The 18624-nt window shown below is 41.0% G+C and overlaps 2 protein-coding genes across 8 annotated transcripts in view; both read left to right on the top strand.

The window, feature by feature from the left end:
* Positions 1–444: 444 nt before the first annotated feature.
* Positions 445–5143, top strand: PRXL2C (peroxiredoxin like 2C). 7 transcript variants are annotated; one of them, XM_013953165.1, is made up of 6 exons: positions 445–633; positions 1228–1296; positions 2847–2900; positions 3319–3433; positions 3703–3834; positions 4501–5143. In XM_013953165.1, exons 1-6 carry the CDS (start codon positions 532–534, stop codon positions 4626–4628), a joined length of 600 nt encoding a protein of 199 aa, XP_013808619.1. In that variant the 5' UTR covers positions 445–531; the 3' UTR covers positions 4629–5143. The 7 variants fall into 7 exon arrangements, with proteins under 7 accessions (XP_013808619.1, XP_067171702.1, XP_013808616.1 ...); XM_067315601.1 differs by having other exon boundaries at positions 445–636; XM_013953162.1 differs by having other exon boundaries at positions 445–657.
* A 3188-nt stretch (positions 5144–8331) lies between these two features.
* Positions 8332–18624, top strand: part of CDC14B (cell division cycle 14B) — a 46228-nt gene continuing 35935 nt past the window's right edge. Inside the window, exons 1-3 of the mRNA XM_067315948.1 lie at positions 8332–8521; positions 15900–15993; positions 17022–17097. Of these exons, the coding sequence (XP_067172049.1) occupies positions 8365–8521; positions 15900–15993; positions 17022–17097 (327 nt within the window). The 5' untranslated portion in view covers positions 8332–8364. The remainder of the gene's footprint in view (positions 8522–15899; positions 15994–17021; positions 17098–18624) is intronic.

The following is an 18624-nucleotide window of genomic DNA, read 5'->3' as shown; positions in this document are numbered from 1 at the left end:
ACAGGAAAATAGGCTCTGCCCTTTCTGATGCAGCAGCTTGACACTTCCTAGAAGACAGAAGTTTTCAGTTCACCCACAATCCTCTGAACTGTTGCGGCATCCTGCAAAGCAAACTCTGATCTTGAGACCTTACAGTAACATCAGTGCTCTGATTACACATAATTTCTGGTGTGTTTGGTTATGGTTTTGTTATGTTTTACAGGAACAAACTGCATTCTGGCTCCCCTGATATGCAATGATTTTGGCAGCTGATTTCGCTCTTTATTTACTCAAAGGCCCCAAACTCTTCAACTCCTCCTTAAGTGAGTGAAACATCTGCAGACGTGGAGCACTCAGCTGCTGACCCTGCTGCTATTGGAGGTGGATCCGTTCCAGGAATAGAGATGATACCCTCCCACCAAGCCTCGATACTTCATCACGGTCACATCCCCCCTGAGCTTTTCTGTCTGGCTCCGCCTTTCTTTTCCTCCGTTCTTCCAGGCCAGGAAAGCCAGGCAAAGACAGCGAGAGCTGGAGTGAGGCCACTCAGCCATGGCCTATCCTCCGGCAGCCCCCGTCACGCAGCAGATCTGCAGCACGCACGTCTCGCAGCACCCGGAGCCAGAGGAACTGCAAGAGGCCGCCCAGTGCCTGGTGGTAGATGCGGACGGGAAAAAGGTCCCCTTCAGGGCCCTGTATGGGGAGCAGAAAGCGATTGTGGTGTTTGTGCGGGTGAGAAGAAAGGAGTTTCCAGGCAGATTTAGCTTGCCTGTCTGGAGCTTAGAGGCACTTAAGCAAACTAGAAAACAAGTTACATGCAGGGAGCTCTAGCTTGGCTATAAATGGAGAGGGCCTTAAACAGGCTAGGCTGCAGCAGAGAGAAAAGAAAATATTAGAAAACAGATCAGTTGTTTTCACGAACCCCCATTCTTTGGTAAAAGATATAACTTTTATCTGAAGGGAAAGAAATCTACTACCATGTGTTTAGGGAAACAACTATTATGTTCCCCAATTTCCCTGTCCAATAAGCCAGCTGTCACATTCCCGGTGATAAATAATAGCAAGGCCTCAAACCCAGTGTCCCTGTTCAGCCTTGGATAAAACCAAGACCCTAATCCAAATTTGGCTGCTGCAATGAAGTTTAGTGTCTCCTGTTCCCAGTTTCTGGTTTGTGCCTGAAGTCAGACTCCGATGCTTCACTGCTATGCAATTACGTCTTTCTGACATGTCCAACTGGCTATGTTGCAGAATTTTTTATGTTACACCTGCAAGGAGTATGTAGAAGACCTGGCAAAAGTCCCCAAGAGTTTTTTAGAAGTAAGTACAATGTCCTTAATATGTATTTGTACAGGGGGTTGCTGTAGTCACACAGATCTCTTACCTCCTGCTGCATGTTTGCATGATGTTTAAGCCTTCTAGGAATAAAACAGTAGCTCAAAACAAAGTTAATACTTCCATTGTTTGCTACAATTACCATAATGTATCTGCCTAGGAGACACATGAAGGAATCTATTGCGCTACATGCTCATTTGCAGCAGCATTATTTCTCCCTGCACTATTAGCTTGATGCTGTTTTTTTGACTGTGTTCTGAACAGTTAGACAAGATTTGACAGGCATTTCTTTCTCAATTAGTGTTGCTCTGGGCAGCTGCCTATTCTCTACCACTAACTACTGCCGTTTCTATTATGCTGGTACAGCTGACTGATGGTGGTGCATGGAACAAGATCAGAAAGTTGATCTGGATTAAAAATAGTCTTTTTCTGTAGGTTATTTGTAAGCTGCATCAGTTCTGTAACCTGTTCACCAGGCAGCTGCACAAACAGGAGTGACATAGTGACAGAAAGGAGAAATGGAGTAGGCAGGGGTTGCCACGGACTGGTATTTGTTGAGCAGTAGGAGATACCAGGGAAAGACAATGATCCTCTGCTAAATTAGAAAGATCAATCTGTCTCTTCTAGCCTGCTGATTTAAATTTTGTCACATTTTGTTCCCAACAGCAGCATAGCTGATGACAGAGACCCAGCAGGGCTTAGATGTAATAGGAACTTGGGGATGTAGAGGAGCAACTTCTTCAGGATCCCTTCTCAGTAGAGAAGCTTCAGCTTCCCTTCTCAGGGCAAGATTTTTCTTAACCGTTCAGTTAACGTTACTCAGTATGACATTTTTTAAATTTGGCCACTAAAATAAATATATAAAGAGAATCAAATTCGTCCTTGCTTTTTTTAGTATGAGTATTTGATTTTTAGGAGGATTTCTTTCACTAAAAAGCAAAGTCAAAGTGATTCTATTGGGGATGGGCAAGCATTGTATCATAATATTTGAATAATCTTAAATTCCGTTAACTGTATTACTGGCATCTAAATTAACTTACGTTTTGGCCTGTATTTTAGGCTCAGCCCTAATGTTGCACCTGCAAAAGATATCAGTACACGTGGATGCAGGTTATATATATATATTAATGGACATTGGTATATGTAAATCACAGAGGTACCTGTACATGCACCAACATTTGCATGTTGCTTTTCTAGATGCAGGTAAAAATTTACATTTCCAAAATCATAAACAGCTTGCAATCAGTTGAAAATATGACTCTACTAATGTTAAAGAGAACATAAAAATTTACATACCTGTAACTTAAAAGATACCTTTAAAAAAATAATTTATCCCTCAATAAATTAGTACATCCACTTACTGTAGAGGACAGACAAAAGCAAGTGCTCCAAGTATGTAAGTGACTTTAATTTCAAATAATTTTAACTCAGTATACCCTGATGACTAACTTGGAACACTAGATTCTGCTAATGTTTTGCAGCCATGCAGAAACAGAGTTCCTCTTTATAGTTTCAATATCTACGTTCTGTTCTAGGATGCAAATGTGAGGCTTATAGTTATTGGACAGTCATCTTATCACCACATCAAGGTAAAGCAGTCATTAAGTAATGTAATTAAGTAAAGAGTATTTTCTATTGTTTTATGTTTTAACGATTTACACTGAAGGATTTTGTTCTGAGGGAAAGGATGATCATTTACAACCACAGAAAAATGAGCTCTTTTCATTTTCCATGAAACAATCCTAATAGTAGTACATGACTAAAACAAATAACTAAAAATTTTGTTTTTTCAGAATTGTTCAGGAAAATCTTTGCTTGATTTCACTGGAAGCTGTGTTTTAGTAAAAGCTTCAGGGCTAAAAATTTTGGCCTTTAATTTCATTTAACATGATGGATTCAGAGGTTTTAATATCAGGATTTTTTCAGAGTATTTTTCCACTGTCAGTAGATCCTAATTAATTACTATCTCAACCTTAAACATATTTTTTGTATGCACATATTTTGCAGCCCTTTTGCAGTTTAACTGGGTATACACATGAAATATATGTAGATCCACAAAGGGAAATTTATAAAACACTTGGCATGAAAAGAGGTGAAGGTAACAACACACCAGGCACATCAGGTAAGAGTAATTTTCTGACCTTGATTTGTCTTACACAGAATAAAACAAGAATGCTCTGATAAAATAATATGATCATGACAGAAATAGGAAGGGAGCTGCCCATCAGACCATCTCTTGTAGGCTGTACTTTACTTTGTCTAAACTTTGAGAAACTTGTGTTTCTTCAGTAATCAGGAAATTGTAGGCTATTCATAGAAACAACTTAATTTTGGTTTTGCCTTATGTAGTTTTGTATTTCTAGGTAACAAGTATTTTGCTGTTTTGTTTAGTGCAGAGCCCTCATGTAAAATCAAACATGCTCTTGGGAAGTATTAGGAGTATGTGGAGAGCGATGACTGGCCCAGCTTTTGATTTCCAAGGAGATCCAGCTCAGCAGGGAGGAACTTTGATTTTAGGCCCAGGTGAGCCTGTTTGTTCTGTCTGGAAGTTACAGTCCCCTCCTTCAGCTGTTTGCCTTATCTGCTTCTATCTTGGCTGCTATCCTGAGGCTTCCTAAGGAGGAAGGGGAGTCGTGTGTTGGCTGTGTGAGTCTGCTGTCCAGAAGAACCCTGCAGCAGTGGCATTGCATTGTTCCGCCTCCCACAGAGAGGGCACAAAGCTGATCACCGTCCTGATCAGTAGGAGTGTTGCCTTCAGTGTAGTGGAACAACTGGCTTGAAGTTTGGAGGGGTTTTTTTGTTTGGTTTTTTTTTGACAACTCCATGTTTGCTTACACTCTGTTTTTACATTTGATCTTAGGCGTTTAATGTGTTTTAGCAGAGGAATAAAGCATGAAGGGAAGCTATAGCGTGACAAAATCATCTCTTTGAATCATTGGGAAGCATCCTGTTACAGCAGATTTAATTCAGTTACATCCCTCAATGCCCCTTCTTTCTATAACTTAAAAAATCTTAATTAAAAAAATCCATGCCATAGTTTAAAATACAATATATTGTGAAATCTACAGAGCTAATACACAGTTTTACAAGAACTAGTACGAAATCAGAATGCCTCTTTGATTCACTTATGTCTTAAAATAAATGAATATTTTATTCGACTATTTACATTTTTTTCTCATTCCATTCCAGGTAATGAAGTTCATTTTTTGCACCTTGATAAACACAGGTTGGATCATGCTCCCATTAACACAGTTTTGCAGCTGGCAGGAGTTAAAACAGTAAATTTCACAAACAAATCCCAGATCATTGACATATGACACTGAGACAATACATCACTTTTTATTTGTAAACTACAAGGACAATACTCCAGAGAATTCCCACCAGCATGAGTACTGTTGTGTCTTTATGGGACATCTGAATAAACTACCTTGCATTGAAGATGGACACAAAAGTGCTATTTCCATTGTATATAATATAAAAATAACTCTTATTGCAAAAATTCCTTTTGCTTATTATTTTCTAATCAAACAATCTTGTTAATACATTTTAAAAATCTTTGTTCAGGATGCACTAAACTATGGTGGGAAAACCTCTAAACCTGGCTTTGCTCAGAAGGAACTTGAGATTCTTGTCTTTCAGCAGATCATACTGCCTTTTCAATTAAATATTTTTCAGTGATATTTTAAAGGTTCCAGCACTGTGTGACAAACATATTAAAATTTACCTTGAAAAATCACAACTGAGACTTAAGCTTATGCATACTCTTGTATCTGGCACTGACAGAGACACTATAAAATACTTTTTATCATTTTAAATAAATATTTTAAATATATCATCTGTTGTCTGCAGTTCTTTTCTGTACACACAAAAGGTAGGTTTATAAAACAGGGAGAGGTGTGTCTTCAACGTATTTCTGATCAGATTGTCAGTTTTAAAGTAGGCCATAGTTGGTTAACTGTCTTCCTGTGAATATTTACAGAAAATTTTTCACTTGTAGGTAAAGTTTCCCTTGCTCTCTCAGAGCAAAAGGTCTTTGAAAAAATACCCTTAGTTATTTCTGTCATAGACAGCAGAGCTGAGGACAATAACATTTTGGTCTGTGGTTGTCTGATTTCTCATTACCTATTTTTCTGGCAATATTTATGTTCAGAATCTATTGCTTTCATTAAAGTAGAACTTCCCCTCTGCAATCTATGAGCTGCATTTTAGCAATTTTAAAATGAGATTATCCAAGATTTATGGAGGAGCACATCCTACTCTGCAGCTCATGATTTTTGGTCTTCACTGTAAACTGCTACTATTCATACATACCTCAACTGCAAATCTCTCCTATTTTAAACCTTAACAATAATGCAATTGTAAAATGGTTTTCTATGAAGAGGTTTGTCCCTGCATCCTTTAAGCTCACTGGCAGGCCCAGAGTAAACTCTTGAGAGCTCTATACCATTAAGATCATGTGAAATTAAATGCAGTTTCTTTGACCAAAAATAAAACTCATGCTGAAAAAAAAAGATATTAAGTAATGTAATTCCAGCAGAAGGTACTATCCCACAGCAACTTATTAATTATATACATATGTTTTATTGATGATTCAGATATTTGAGAGAAGGATATTATTACTGTGAAAGTATTGTGTTCAATTCCCTGCTTTGACGAAACAGCACTCAAAACAGGACTGGAAGTGACCATGTGCAGACTTTGAACTCTCATGACGTCAGAGTTGGCCTGAGCCTTTCTCAGTATTTAGCATAATAGACTGTGACCAGCTCAAGAGCCCTTCTGGCAGCTACGATTCACAAGAGTAAGGTCTGCTTTTAATGAACCACTGTCTCTACATTCATAAATAAAAAACTATCTTTCCCTCTTTCCAGGGTTCTTGCACTTTAACAACATTTCTGAGTAAGTCAGAAACTCTGGATCCCAACTGCCTGTATGTTAGTGACACCAGAGCAAAAAGCAAGCTAGAAAACTGTTCCTGTGTTTGTTAAACACAAGTGTTATTAGAAATGCAGAAAATTTAAAATATATTCAAAGTGAAAGAATGATAAATAACCAGTATCTTTGTAGTGTTTCCACTCTAATTCATTTATCTGATCACCACTGTCAAGGTCACTGAATTTAGCTCCACTTTTGTTTTGCAGCCATTTCATTTTCATGTTCTTGGTGCCGCAGTGCTTTGATTTTAAAGGAATTGCTTGGCTGTCTGTTTTTCTGCTAGTTTTGCTGTCAGTAGAATTAAAAAAAATATGATGGGAATACTTTTACTGATAAATTTTACATACATAACAGTAAATTAAATTAACTATACCTAAAAGAAATGTATACCTTTGAAAGGGATTGGAAGGCATTAGGTTGTAGTTTGACAGCTCTATAGATGGAAGTCATCTGTCCTCACCCATTTCAATACTGACAGGAACCATATCATGGCCTCTGTGTTATTCCAGCAAAATCACCACTTCTTCAGAAAGCAAAGACAAACAAAAAGAGAGAAGGAGACACAGAGGAGGATTCAGTAGAAGAACAATCCTAATTAAGGCATAAGCCCTACATTTGTTGCATGCAGATGGACTACTGCATCTGCCCACAGCTTCACTGGAGCTCTGTGAGACAGCAATCCCCCTTCACGCATAATAAATTGTAAGAATGATCGCCATGTTTCTCCATAAGAGAAAAGATTTTCAAAACATCAGCACAATTTTAGGTCTCTTCCGCTATTTAAAAAATTTTAAAAATAAGGGATGCAGTGAAAGGCGGAAAACAGTGGGACATAATCGCTGACCTCATACTCAGCTGAGGGTAGAATACTTTCAGTGAGGGCTTTTGGCATGACCAATTAGACAGAGATGGGAGGCTGCAGTTTTTAGAAGTTGTTTCAACCATGCTCTTGGTTTATTTGAACACCTACTTAAAGTACTAGCGTATTTTAAAGTATCATGGTGCTTGAGAAGTAGATACAAAAATAACTAGTGTAACCTTTCAAATAAATCATTTATATTTTCAGGGCAGAAGAAAGATGTGTGTACTGGATTGTTTTCTTTCCAACCACATCAGTTGGTCTAACAAGAAAGGTAAAACCTCCCCACAGTAATCCTTGCTTTGTATATATTGCCATAGGTATCCGAGAGACTGATACGCGCCAATGCGATTTAAAATACGCCCTTCCCAAGAAGGCAGAGTTTTAGGTGAGAACCCACGTTCCAGGCCCTTTCACGGGAGCAAACCCCTCACACTGCCTCACAGGTGCCCGCAGCTTGTGCCTTCGCACCCCAAGGAGCCCTATTCCCGCGGCGTTGCCCTCTGCGAGCCCCGTCCCCACGCGAGATGCCACACGGGCAGCAGGCGCGACTCCGAGCGACGGGGAAAGGGCGGCACGGTGCCCGGCGAAGGGCGCGTGGGAGTCCACCGTTAATTAACTGTCACGCGTCTGCTCTTGGCAGACTCGCGCCCTCTCCGAGGCCCTGGCTGACCGCGCCCGCGGAGACCCCGCGGAGGCGCCAGGGGGCCGCCGCGGAGCCCCGGCTACGCGCTGCTGCGGGGCAGCCATGAGCGGAGCCCCCCGCGGCGGCGGGGGGGCGCGCGGCGCCTCAGCACGGCGGGCAGCGGCCAGACCCTAACAGCCACGCTCGCGCCCCGTCTCCACACCCGCCCCCCGTCCCACCTGTTACGGCCGGCCACTGTGACATCACCGCCCCGGCCGCTCCGCGCTGGTGACGCCACGCCGCCCTGACCCAATCAGCAGCGGTGGTGGCGGCGGCGGGGGAGGGAGGGGGGCGCGGGGAGGTGGTGGCGCGCTGCCGCCGGTTCGGGGCGGGGGGCGGTAGGTGCATGGGGCGGCGGGAGGGGGCGGTGTCCGCGGAGACGCGTCAGCTGCCGCCGCCGCCACCGCCGCCGCCGCCGCCGCGGGGTCCCTCCCCTCCCCTCCCCTCCCCGCCGGTGCCTCCTCCCTCCCTCCCTCCCTCCCTCCCTCCGGCAGCCCGGGCCCCGCGGGGAGCGGCGCGGCGGGGATGAGCCGCGCCGCCTCGCACCCACCGTAGCGGCGCGGCCGCCTCCGCCATGAAGCGGAAGAGCTGGGCCGAGGCGCGGCGCCGCGCGGCCCCGGCGCCGCCGGCTCTGAAGAGAACTCGGAGCGCGGCGGCGAGGGCGGCGGGGGGCGAGGCGGAGCAGCGGCGGCCGCCCCCCGCCGCCCCAGAGACCTGTGTGCAGCTCGCCGGTGAGGGGGCGGCGGCGGCGGGGCGCGCTGGGGGCGAGGCCGGCGCGGCCCCCCCCCCGGGACTGCGAGTTGTCCCCGTGCAACTTGGCTGTTGCCGGCGGGACGCGGCGCGGGGGGGGGGCCGCAGTGCCGGCCGGCGGGACGGGACGGGACGGGACGGGGCGGGGCGGGAGGCGGGACCGCGCCGCCGCCGCCGGGGAAAGTTGCTCTCCTGGCGGGGGCAGCGCCGGGCATCCGCGGGGCCAGAGGGCGAGCCGCCGCCGCCGCCCGGCGTGCCTGAGTTTTAGCCTGTTTGAGAATACGCAAAGCCGAAAAGCCCTTCTTTTTTTTTTCCCTTTCCTTTTAAATCCACTCTGACAACTTCTGAGTGTGATGCGCTTTACAATTACTCTCTCTTAAAAAAAAAAAAAAAGGAAAAACAAAACAGAAGCAACCCTGGCTTCGCTGCTCTCTGTGCAAGCCGGGCGCGAAGGGGAAGCGCGCCGGCGGGGCGAGGAGGCGGCAGCGTGCACAGGGGCGAGGGCGCCGCTCCTGCCCCTGCAGCCGGCGCGGCGCGGCCGCTTCGGGCGGCTGGTGGTGTCTCCAGAAAACCCCCGGGATCCGCCGTGTTTGGGGGATGGAACACGGGGGTGCAGGGAGAACGTGAAACCCCTTGCGGGTTCCTGTTTTGAAAAATGCTAATATTGTCGGGGAACAAAACCCCCAAATTCTCCAGCCTAAAAAACAGCACTTTAGGCCTAATCTACGTAGGGGGGAACTAATGATATAAGCACAATCATAACGCTGTATAACTCCACGTGTGTATCTTACTATACCTTTTTAACTGCAGTCATTTCTACTGGAAATCATGATGGTATTGTTTTAAAGTTTGCTGCAGAAACCCCTAATTTGGCAGGTGATACCTTTTTGATATCAAAAAATGCTAGTAGTTACACTAGTATTGTGCAGCCTTACCCAGCTCTGCTCTTCAGCAAACAGGTCTGCATAACCATTCTTAGGCAGCAGTTGTTTGGGTCTGACCATACAGTCTGGCACTAAATAGGGCCCTCAGGTTACTGTATTTTCTCTTCCAAAGAAATGTTTGCCTGTTTAAATAATACGGTGGAGCATCTAGCATTTGACTTGTGTTTTTCTCTGGGGTGTCATCATACACAGCAGTACATAGTATAGCAAACTTGATTAAAATGCAGTAGATTCTTAGATTTAATAATCTAAGATTCTCTGTTAATTTTTTTTTTAACTACATATATTGGCTGCTGTTTACGCATGTCTAATAACAGACCAATTATAGTCTAATCTTTATTTCACCAATATGACGTACTTATTTTTAAATAGAGAAACCATAAAATAATAAGCCCACTAGCTTACCTTTTCATTCAGCTGTTTTAAAAGTTATTTCAAGTCTTGAACTGGCAGTTCTGCCCTTTTGTAATGTAGTTCTGGAAATGAACTAATAGTTCTGTATTGGAGATAAATAAAGGCATAAGCCCCTACTCTTGCAGATAGGCATACTGGTAAATATTCTAGACTCTGTATAGGCTAAAAGATCTGCACTAGCTTGTCTGCTTACAGAAACAGTGCGAAACTCATTATGAACACTGCACGCTACCCTCGTTTTCGTATTTGCTAACAACAATAGTAAACAAACCCAAATACCTGTAAAGACTCCTGGATGTAACATATTTTCTTGCCTGATGTTACATTCATACACAATAGATCTTCTAATCCATTATGTGCATAAATTTAATACTCAATACCTACAATATTTATTCACTTTTTACTTTATTTCCTAGTGAGTTTTGTCTATCAGCTGTGTGTCAGAATCATCTTTAAAAAGCACTCTAAATATTTTTTCTTTGCTATTAAGAGTAGTTCAGGAAAACTATTCTTTTTAAAAAATTCTTTGTTATGGTCTACTAAGCTGCATGGAAAGTCATACCATTTTGTCTTTGTCAGCTAATTCATGGGCTTGCTGGTATGAATTCAATTTGCTGGGTCTGAAAGCAGTTTATTAGAAGCACATTCCCATATCAGTGTGATCTCTCAAAGCAGTAATTTATATAACTTAAAACTTAGCTATTTTATTTGAGATGCTTGAAAGCTGTTGATTTCTTTCTGTGGCTGTTTGTCTTTGCTCTAATTGTATAAGTAGCATTTTAAAGAAGATAAACTTCGCGTAAACTTCAGGCAAAAAGTGTGTATTTCTGCCTCACCTCTTTTCTGCAGTTAATTCCAAAATGAATTTGGCAATAACTATATCTGGAATTAAATTATTTTAAGTGGTAAAACACAGTGGGGCATTTATTGAAGATTGTTTTTCCTCCTGCTGAATGGATATCCACTTTGTTTACAGTGAGGAACTAGCTTAAAAGGTGCTCTAACCTGTATCTTATATGCCTTTTTATTTTTCTTTAATTGAGAGTCATTTTACTTGCACAGCCATTTGGAGTTTTTGTGAAATAGCGTTTGGTTTAATATGTTCATTGACTAATTCACTGGTTTCGACAGAAAAAAAAATTTCTTTCAGTATTGCTAGTTTGCTGCTATAAAGCTTGTGCATTATGGAGAAAACAAAGTTTTCTGGGAATGATAAGAACCCTTTTATTGAGTGTCACTAAGCTTTTCAAGATTTTGACTATCAATATTTTGAGTTAGTTTTCATTATACAGCTGCATCAGTGCAAAAGTTGTATTTACTTGTTTATCAAAATGATCTCACTTACTTGTGAGTCTTGAACTGAAAATTTTAAAAGTGAGTTTAAGGATTTTGGTATCTAATCCAGCACTGAAGGTGCATGGACATGTGTGATGCAGTCTTGTAAATCTGACAGGAGCAGTAGCACAAGGACTATATATGTGATAAGTAAAATAACACGTTGTTGATCAGTCATGACATGACCCTGAAATAACTTTTCACAGTTGTCTCTTAAATAAATAGTTCCTTTAACTTTTTAGTGTGTCTTCATTTTCTTTTTCAGAAGGCCAGGCTCTTGCTATAATTACCAACAATATTGCTACTTAAATTTGAAATATATTGTAGTGATGAGTGACTGAACCCTTTCAAGGATAGAATGACTTAAAAAAGAAAAAAAACTTGCGTTTTTACTTACATTTTGACATTGCAACAGTATTTATGTCTTTTATGTTTTCTATTGTGTCTCCTTCATATTTTAGAGCCTCTTAAATCTAGCTTATAACAAAATATTGTGTGCTAATTCTGAATTTAGAAATGCACTGCATTTTTGCTACCAAAAAAAAAAAAAAACCTGTCTGGTTACGTTCCTGATAATTAAAAACAGAATTAAGCTGTTTTCAGTTTTACTGTCAGTCTCCTCTGCACTTTTCATGTGAGGCATCTGTTTAACAATCAAATACCGAATTTCTCTTTTTATGAAATAATCTTTGCTGTTTGAATACAGTCTTGTTGTCCGCAGTAAGTGCCTGCTCAGTATTTAGTTGTTTCTTGAATCATTGACATTTCTTTCTCAAAGGCCTTTACAGCAGATCCCTAGAAATATCAGGCTTATTGAGAGCAAAGGAGAGGAGATTATTTTATGTCATCTCTAAAATTACATAAACCTGATTATGAAGTGGTAGCTCTCAGTATTCTACACAGATATTTCCACAAAACACTGTTGATCTGAAAAACAAGCAAAATGCTTTTCTTTCTGTATGCATGCTGCAGTCAGATGCGTGATTATAGCTTGTGTGGACATGCTTGTATTGGCTTTAATTTCACCAGTTCGTATACCAGCAGCAGTGAAGCTGTGGTAGCATAGTCTTCAGTTAGGGTTATACAGGCTTATTTTGCACCTGGAATGCTTACTGAAGTTAATACCCTGCAGTGAAGTCCATGTTTCTGTATTTTTAACTGTTTTGTTATTTGAGACTAACAAAATTAAGTGTAATTGAAGTATAGCTAACCTGCTGCAATCATATCTTCTAATTGCAGTGTAGAAGCAGCCTGTAAACTGGATCTCATTCTTCTGATAGAGGATTGGAAAAATCCTGTTAGTTTATGATAGTGTGAGGGTGACCTTTTATCAGAAATTTGAAAGAATTTGGAAGTGTTTAAGTACATTAAATGTAAATGCAATACCAAAAAAGCTAAAATAAACCAAGGAAACAAAAATATATTAAAATGGAAGGCTCGCTCCTTCAGTCCAAACCTTTGTGGAGTCCTGTTGAAATCAATTCATCAGGGCTCCAGTGTATTATAGGTAATAAGCCCTGATCCTGCAATCAGATACTTAAGGCAGGAGCGCTCATTTCACAGTGTATATTACTCCTGTTCAAAAATTAACGTACTAATCCTTGGCTACTGTAAGCAGAACTGGGAATGTGTTTGCAAAAACTGGGTGAAAACAGACATAGCAAGTAATTTATCATTTTGTCTGATATCAGACTGCTAAGTCAGTAGAAAGGTAAATACATTTAGGGGAAAAGACTTCTCTGTGTAGTCCATTTTAAAATCTCCCGGTAGGAAACACCTAAAAATGATGGTGCTTGCTGTTTACTTAATAGGGAGCAATTGTTAGTAGTGCACTGAAATGGACAGCTTGTCAGGGTAATGGCGTTTGACACACACTGCTGTTATTGTGAGGTAGCTGTGTAAATTCATTAAACTTGAGTTTCTAAGCTAAATTCTTTCAGGTGTCTTAAGAATAGCAACAATTTATGTGATTCAAAGATACCAGTGCAGAATATAATGCCAACAGCAATTCAAAAGGCCGTGGATGTGCTATTCACTCGAAACATGAATTCTTATTTTTGCAGAGGAGCCCCAAATAAGCAAGTGATTCTGTTACTCCAAAATCAACACTACATTATGGAGCAAAGCACTAAAATCTTTTAGTCCTTTGACATATGCAAACATATTTCTTTGTGGTTTTTTTTTATATTTTTTTCCCCGCCTGCTCTTGTATTTGAGGCTTTGGATTACTCTTTCTACAGTGCTTTTATATTTTCAACAGTTATGTAAGGTTTGTGTGAAGAGGTTAGTATGCAGGACGGTAGCATGCGAATTTTATTACTACTACAGCTGTTGTGCACAGACACATTCGTAGGTACGAATGTTGATTGTATTTGCCAAGAGCCCAGTCTTCTGCAGTGATGAGACTGGTCTGAAGGACAGGTGCCGCAGAGGGAGGGCTGCTAGCTGTGTATTCCCGCTGCTGACCCACATGGAGCTGGTTCAGGGAGCTAACCCAGAAGACAACTTTCCCATATTGGGAACCTGGTGGCAGCTAGCCATTAAATCAGTTTAGAAGTCGTGTGAAATTACAGCTTAGGGCTGCAATGTGTTTAATCTGGCAATGCCAGTTTAAATACAATCCCTGGATATCGTATCCTCTCAGTTCTTATTTTTACTTCCTCCTCTGCCCCCAGTTCTCCCTCCCACGCACATGTTAGTGCTCATACTCAGGATGGGGGGGATTCAACCAGCGATTAATTTTATTTATTTATTTTTTTTAATGTCCTAGGATACCTGCTGTAGATGCTGATCTGGCGAATCACAAATGTGTCTTGGCACAGCATAGGGAATAGTGCAGGGAGAGATGCAGGGGAGCTGTGGGAGACTGGAGTCCCCCTCCCCACACACACACACACACACCCCCGGTGTTGGCCAAAACATGTTTCCGGGACTGCCTCTCTGTAGTTCTCCCCTTAACACACGTTGCATCCACTTGGGGTGTTGCTGCCCTTGCTCCTCCACCCTTGCTGCCCTGCATGGACCGGTTTAGCCACTTAGAAAGTTACAGGGTTACTCTGTCAGCTTGACCCTTTGGCTTATTTTCAGGAAATGCTCTGGTAAATGCTGGAAATAACATAAGTTCCTCAGCAGGTAAAGCAGCTACATATTGCAGCTACTGTGCGTGCATGATGGGACTCTTAGTAGTTAAATAACTAAGTTTGGTGCCTTGCTCCTACCGAGAGTGGGAGGGAAGTAGGTGCCTAACTTGCTCAGGAGTTAGTGTGCATCCCACTGTTTGCATCTGACCTGTAAATGCAGAAGTTAACTGTTGGTGTCACCCTGGTGTTCTGCAAAAACGTATGTTTACTGAATATACGCTGTCTGGTGTTGCCATCGGCTGTGTACCCCCCCCAACATTGTTTTACATAGGTGAGCGTTGAGCATGTGAGCATTGAGATAGAAATTGGGGCCTGCTTTGGTGTATATTTTTGTGTTATATTTTACAGTCTATTTTGAAGGAACAATTTCTAACTGCTAGTGAGCTTGTGGAGGATTTTGGTTTAAGACGTAAAGAGATATATTTTTTTTCTGCTCTTAGAGAAAGGAGTTACAATTCTCCTCCTTTATGAAAAAGTGTACTTCTACATTTATATGCAGGTGATCTGTTTTGGTATTTAAGTAAATATGTCTCTTCCAGGCAACTAATTCTGCAAAAAATAAAATCTTTCCTTTTACGTTTGAACCCCATATAGTTTATAAAGCTATTTTTTTTTCAGCATGAGGAAAAAAAAATACTGCTATGCGCTGCAAGGCCTCAATTTTTATTGACCAATTACCACAAGCACTGCAATTTACAGCAGCAGTACTGTCAGTGTTTAAAGTTCACTGAGGCTACAGCTCTCACAGCCATAAAAATAATTTATATCTATGAGTACCAGTTGCTTTTTTTTTTTTCTCTCTCACCTTAACAAAACAAATCAGGGCAAAACTAAGGTGCCAGCTGGCACGCGTGCTTGGAAGAGGCTGCCGGGGTCAGCTTGTGATAGCCAGCCAGGGCCCAAGCGCAGCCTGCTCCAAGCCTGGGAAACTCGGCCGGGGGCGAGAGGCACCAGCGCAGTCGCCTCCGCGCCCTCCTCATCCTTCAGGCGTGTGTCCCCTGCGAACTTTAATTTCACACCACCATCGTCAAAATCATCACTTTACCAGAAGATGGGAAGCGTCTGTAGTTCACTGTGAATATTGCTTACAGTTTAGTTTAACGTAGGTGCTAGGAAGTTTTGGGGATTTCGTGTTTGGTGGAGGGGGGGGAGGTTGGTATTTGGATTGCAACAGCTGGGGTCTGTTGTGTGGCAGGCTGTTGCCAAGAGGAGGTGGGTCTCTCCTGTGTGCATGGATGCAAGTTGGGTTCAAAGTCTTCAAACAGGCAGCTTTCCTGGGAATTCTTTGTTTGGCAAAGAATACTAAAGAGCCATGGATTACAGGAACCACTCCTAAACAAAAGTCTCAATCTTTGTGTGCCTCGTTACCTAGCACCCAAGAAATAATAATGTCTAGCTCAGTAATACTTAAAGGAAGATGTGGTTCATTTAAAACCATATAAAGTTGTTCCATTGAGAGCAATACTTCAGACTTTCTGCAGAAAAATATGGTGTATATAAAAGCTTTAAATTCTCTTGCATTTCAGATCGCCTTCATTTTGCAATTCTCTGCCAAAAACCAAAGAGTGGAGCTGCAAATACCCATTATTTCTGCATAGATGATGAACTTGTATATGAGAAGTAAGTAGAGTCATTTTATTAGTCAGAACAAGAGTAATGAGGAACCACTCTATTTGACATTCTGTTTTTGAATGTAGCTGAGGGAAACACATCTTTCCCATTATAGAATTAATTATACAAGTTCTATCCTCTCAAACTTATCTGCCATAATGTTTTATAACCCTTAGAATGTTTTCTTGGCTTCCCATCAGAATTTCTTAAAAATCTTTTCAAAGCAGAAGCTCTCATTATAACAATTCTTGTTGGAAGATACTGGGACATGTTGCAACAATATCTATGCAGAAAGGCATGTTGGGGTATTGAGCTAAAGGGGATGTCTTTAGCTGTTCAAGTGTTAGGTGGAGTGTCTAAACTTTCTAGGATGAGAGAAAAAAATGGCAAACTTAATACAAGCCTTTATAAGCCAAGGATGGATATATTTCCCCTGTAGTGAGCAGCATATGCCTTTGTATGTAATCTTTAATGCTACTAATACTTGAAACGTTTTTGACCGCGGACATACTGTTTTTTAAATTCATTTCAGAGTTGAAATACAATGAAATTTATTTGTGAATGAATCTTTGCTGTCTATATTCACTTTTCTGTAGCAGTACTAGGTATTGTATCTTTATTTCATTGAGGTGTTTTACCAGAGTGTACCAGGAACACTGTATGTATGTATACAAACTTATTTCCTTATTTGTGAGGTACTGTTAATTGGCTTCCAAAGTCAGGCTTTCAGGTTCTTAAGATAGTTTCTAAACCAGTGCTGCAGAGTGATATTTTACTGACAACTTTTCAAGCCTTGAGTTTTCTGTTAGTTTTTGAGTAGTTTTGTGTGGAAAACAGAAAAAAGTGTCTCTTTTAGTCTCTATTGAAAGATGACAGAACTGTTTCCTCCAGTAAAATAGTATGAATGCAAGAAGGCAGTCTTGTGTGTAGAATCCTGCATGTATATATTATTACTTCTTGCTTAGTCCATTCACTTTAAAAAAAGAAGGCATTTACAGAGTTCATGTACAAACAATTTTCCCCCTTTTTCCTACAAGCTTCTATGCAGATTTTGGACCACTCAATCTGGCAATGGTCTACAGATACTGCTGCAAGCTAAATAAGAAGTTAAAGGTAACACTTTTATTATTATTATTATTATTATTATTATTATTCAATATTCTTGCCTTTTCAAAGAAGAAAAGCAAATGGGCCCAAAGTTTTTTGTTCAAGTGCTTCCCTGGGTTCCTCATCAAGCTAAGTTTTGAATGTGCATGTTAAACTTTATCAAGATGCATTTAGGGAGGAAGAGGGTCAGGAGAGAAAAACTGTTTACTTTAAAGATGCAAGTTGCACCATCATGTTGGTAACAGATATTAAACTCCTGGAAGATAGTTACTAAGTGGGTACAGACTTCTTTCAATGTAAAGCTTCTCTTCTCTGGAATTTAGTCTCCTTGGCGATCTGCCAATATTGAGTGAGCTTGAGGGTACAATGCAACATATTTTTATTTGAGATGGCTTGTGTTTGACTTGGGTTTCTCTTCTGATCCTGACATCACATCTGTAAGAAGCAACATTTGATCTTCAAATGATAGAATTTATGGCATGGTCCTGAAACAGACTGTTACACTCCCACTGCAGGAATTGAAGGTTGTTATCTCTGAGGGGTGCTCAGTAATCTTCAGATTTGGACTCTTGGTAGAGCATAGTGTCTTTAAAACAGAGAGCTCCTCTATTAATTAAAATGAACCACTGCAAGTTAGTTGACCTAACAGAAGCTGGAGTACAAAACCTGTTAGGCAGATAAAAAGCTTATTAGCATTAATGTGAATCACAGTTTGCCTCTTCCAAAGTGCTTAGATCTTGAAACTGCCGCTGAACTGTTAAAATTGGGAAGTATGCAAAACATTATAGCTTAACAGGGAATTTTTTTTTCTTCTCCATTCCTTGGTGTATATTACTGGTTGTAGTTTGCATGATTCACATTCATTTTGTGCCTGTGGCATTACAAACAGATTTGCCTGAGAAAAGATTATTTGATTTTTATTAACAGGGTACTCTGCAGCAATACAGAACTATATTATAATCCTTTTGAATATGCTGGGTTGTGATATTAGGGAGGTGTGTTAAGATTGATGAAACCCTACTACTGTTAGTTATCTGGGGTTTATTTGTCTTGAGTGCCTTGAATAACTGAGCGAGCAACATTGTTATTCAAATAGTGATCTTTTATGATAGATTTGCAGTTGATCATTTGAAATGTACAGCTTCAAGCACATTGAAATTTGTTGTAAGGGCAGGTTAGTGCAGAGGTTTTGCTGCCATCGCAGATGTCATTGTTCTTTCTATCAACAGTGCCATTCCACCCCCTTTCTAAGTTAGTTAGAGAAACTGTATGGCAAGCACTGTTGTGAAATTTTTAAAAGTTATTTCTTGGAAGGTTTAGAAATATTTTCAAAGTAGTTTAGTTTAATATTGTATTTTCCAGTGTTTCTGCTCAAGTAGTATTTTAGAAACAGCTGTTAGTAGAAAACTAATTTATGGAGAGTCAGTATTTCTTTAGAAATAAAAAAAAGTCTAAATTCTGTTTTCAGAATTAGTTAAGACTTTAACATATCTGTGATGTTTTTAAGAATGCCATGTAGTATTTACTTCTCAT

Source organism: Apteryx mantelli, chromosome Z (genome assembly GCF_036417845.1).
Source record: "Apteryx mantelli isolate bAptMan1 chromosome Z, bAptMan1.hap1, whole genome shotgun sequence".
NCBI classification, from domain to species: domain Eukaryota; kingdom Metazoa; phylum Chordata; class Aves; order Apterygiformes; family Apterygidae; genus Apteryx; species Apteryx mantelli.
This window is presented reverse-complemented; position numbering and strand designations above follow the sequence as displayed.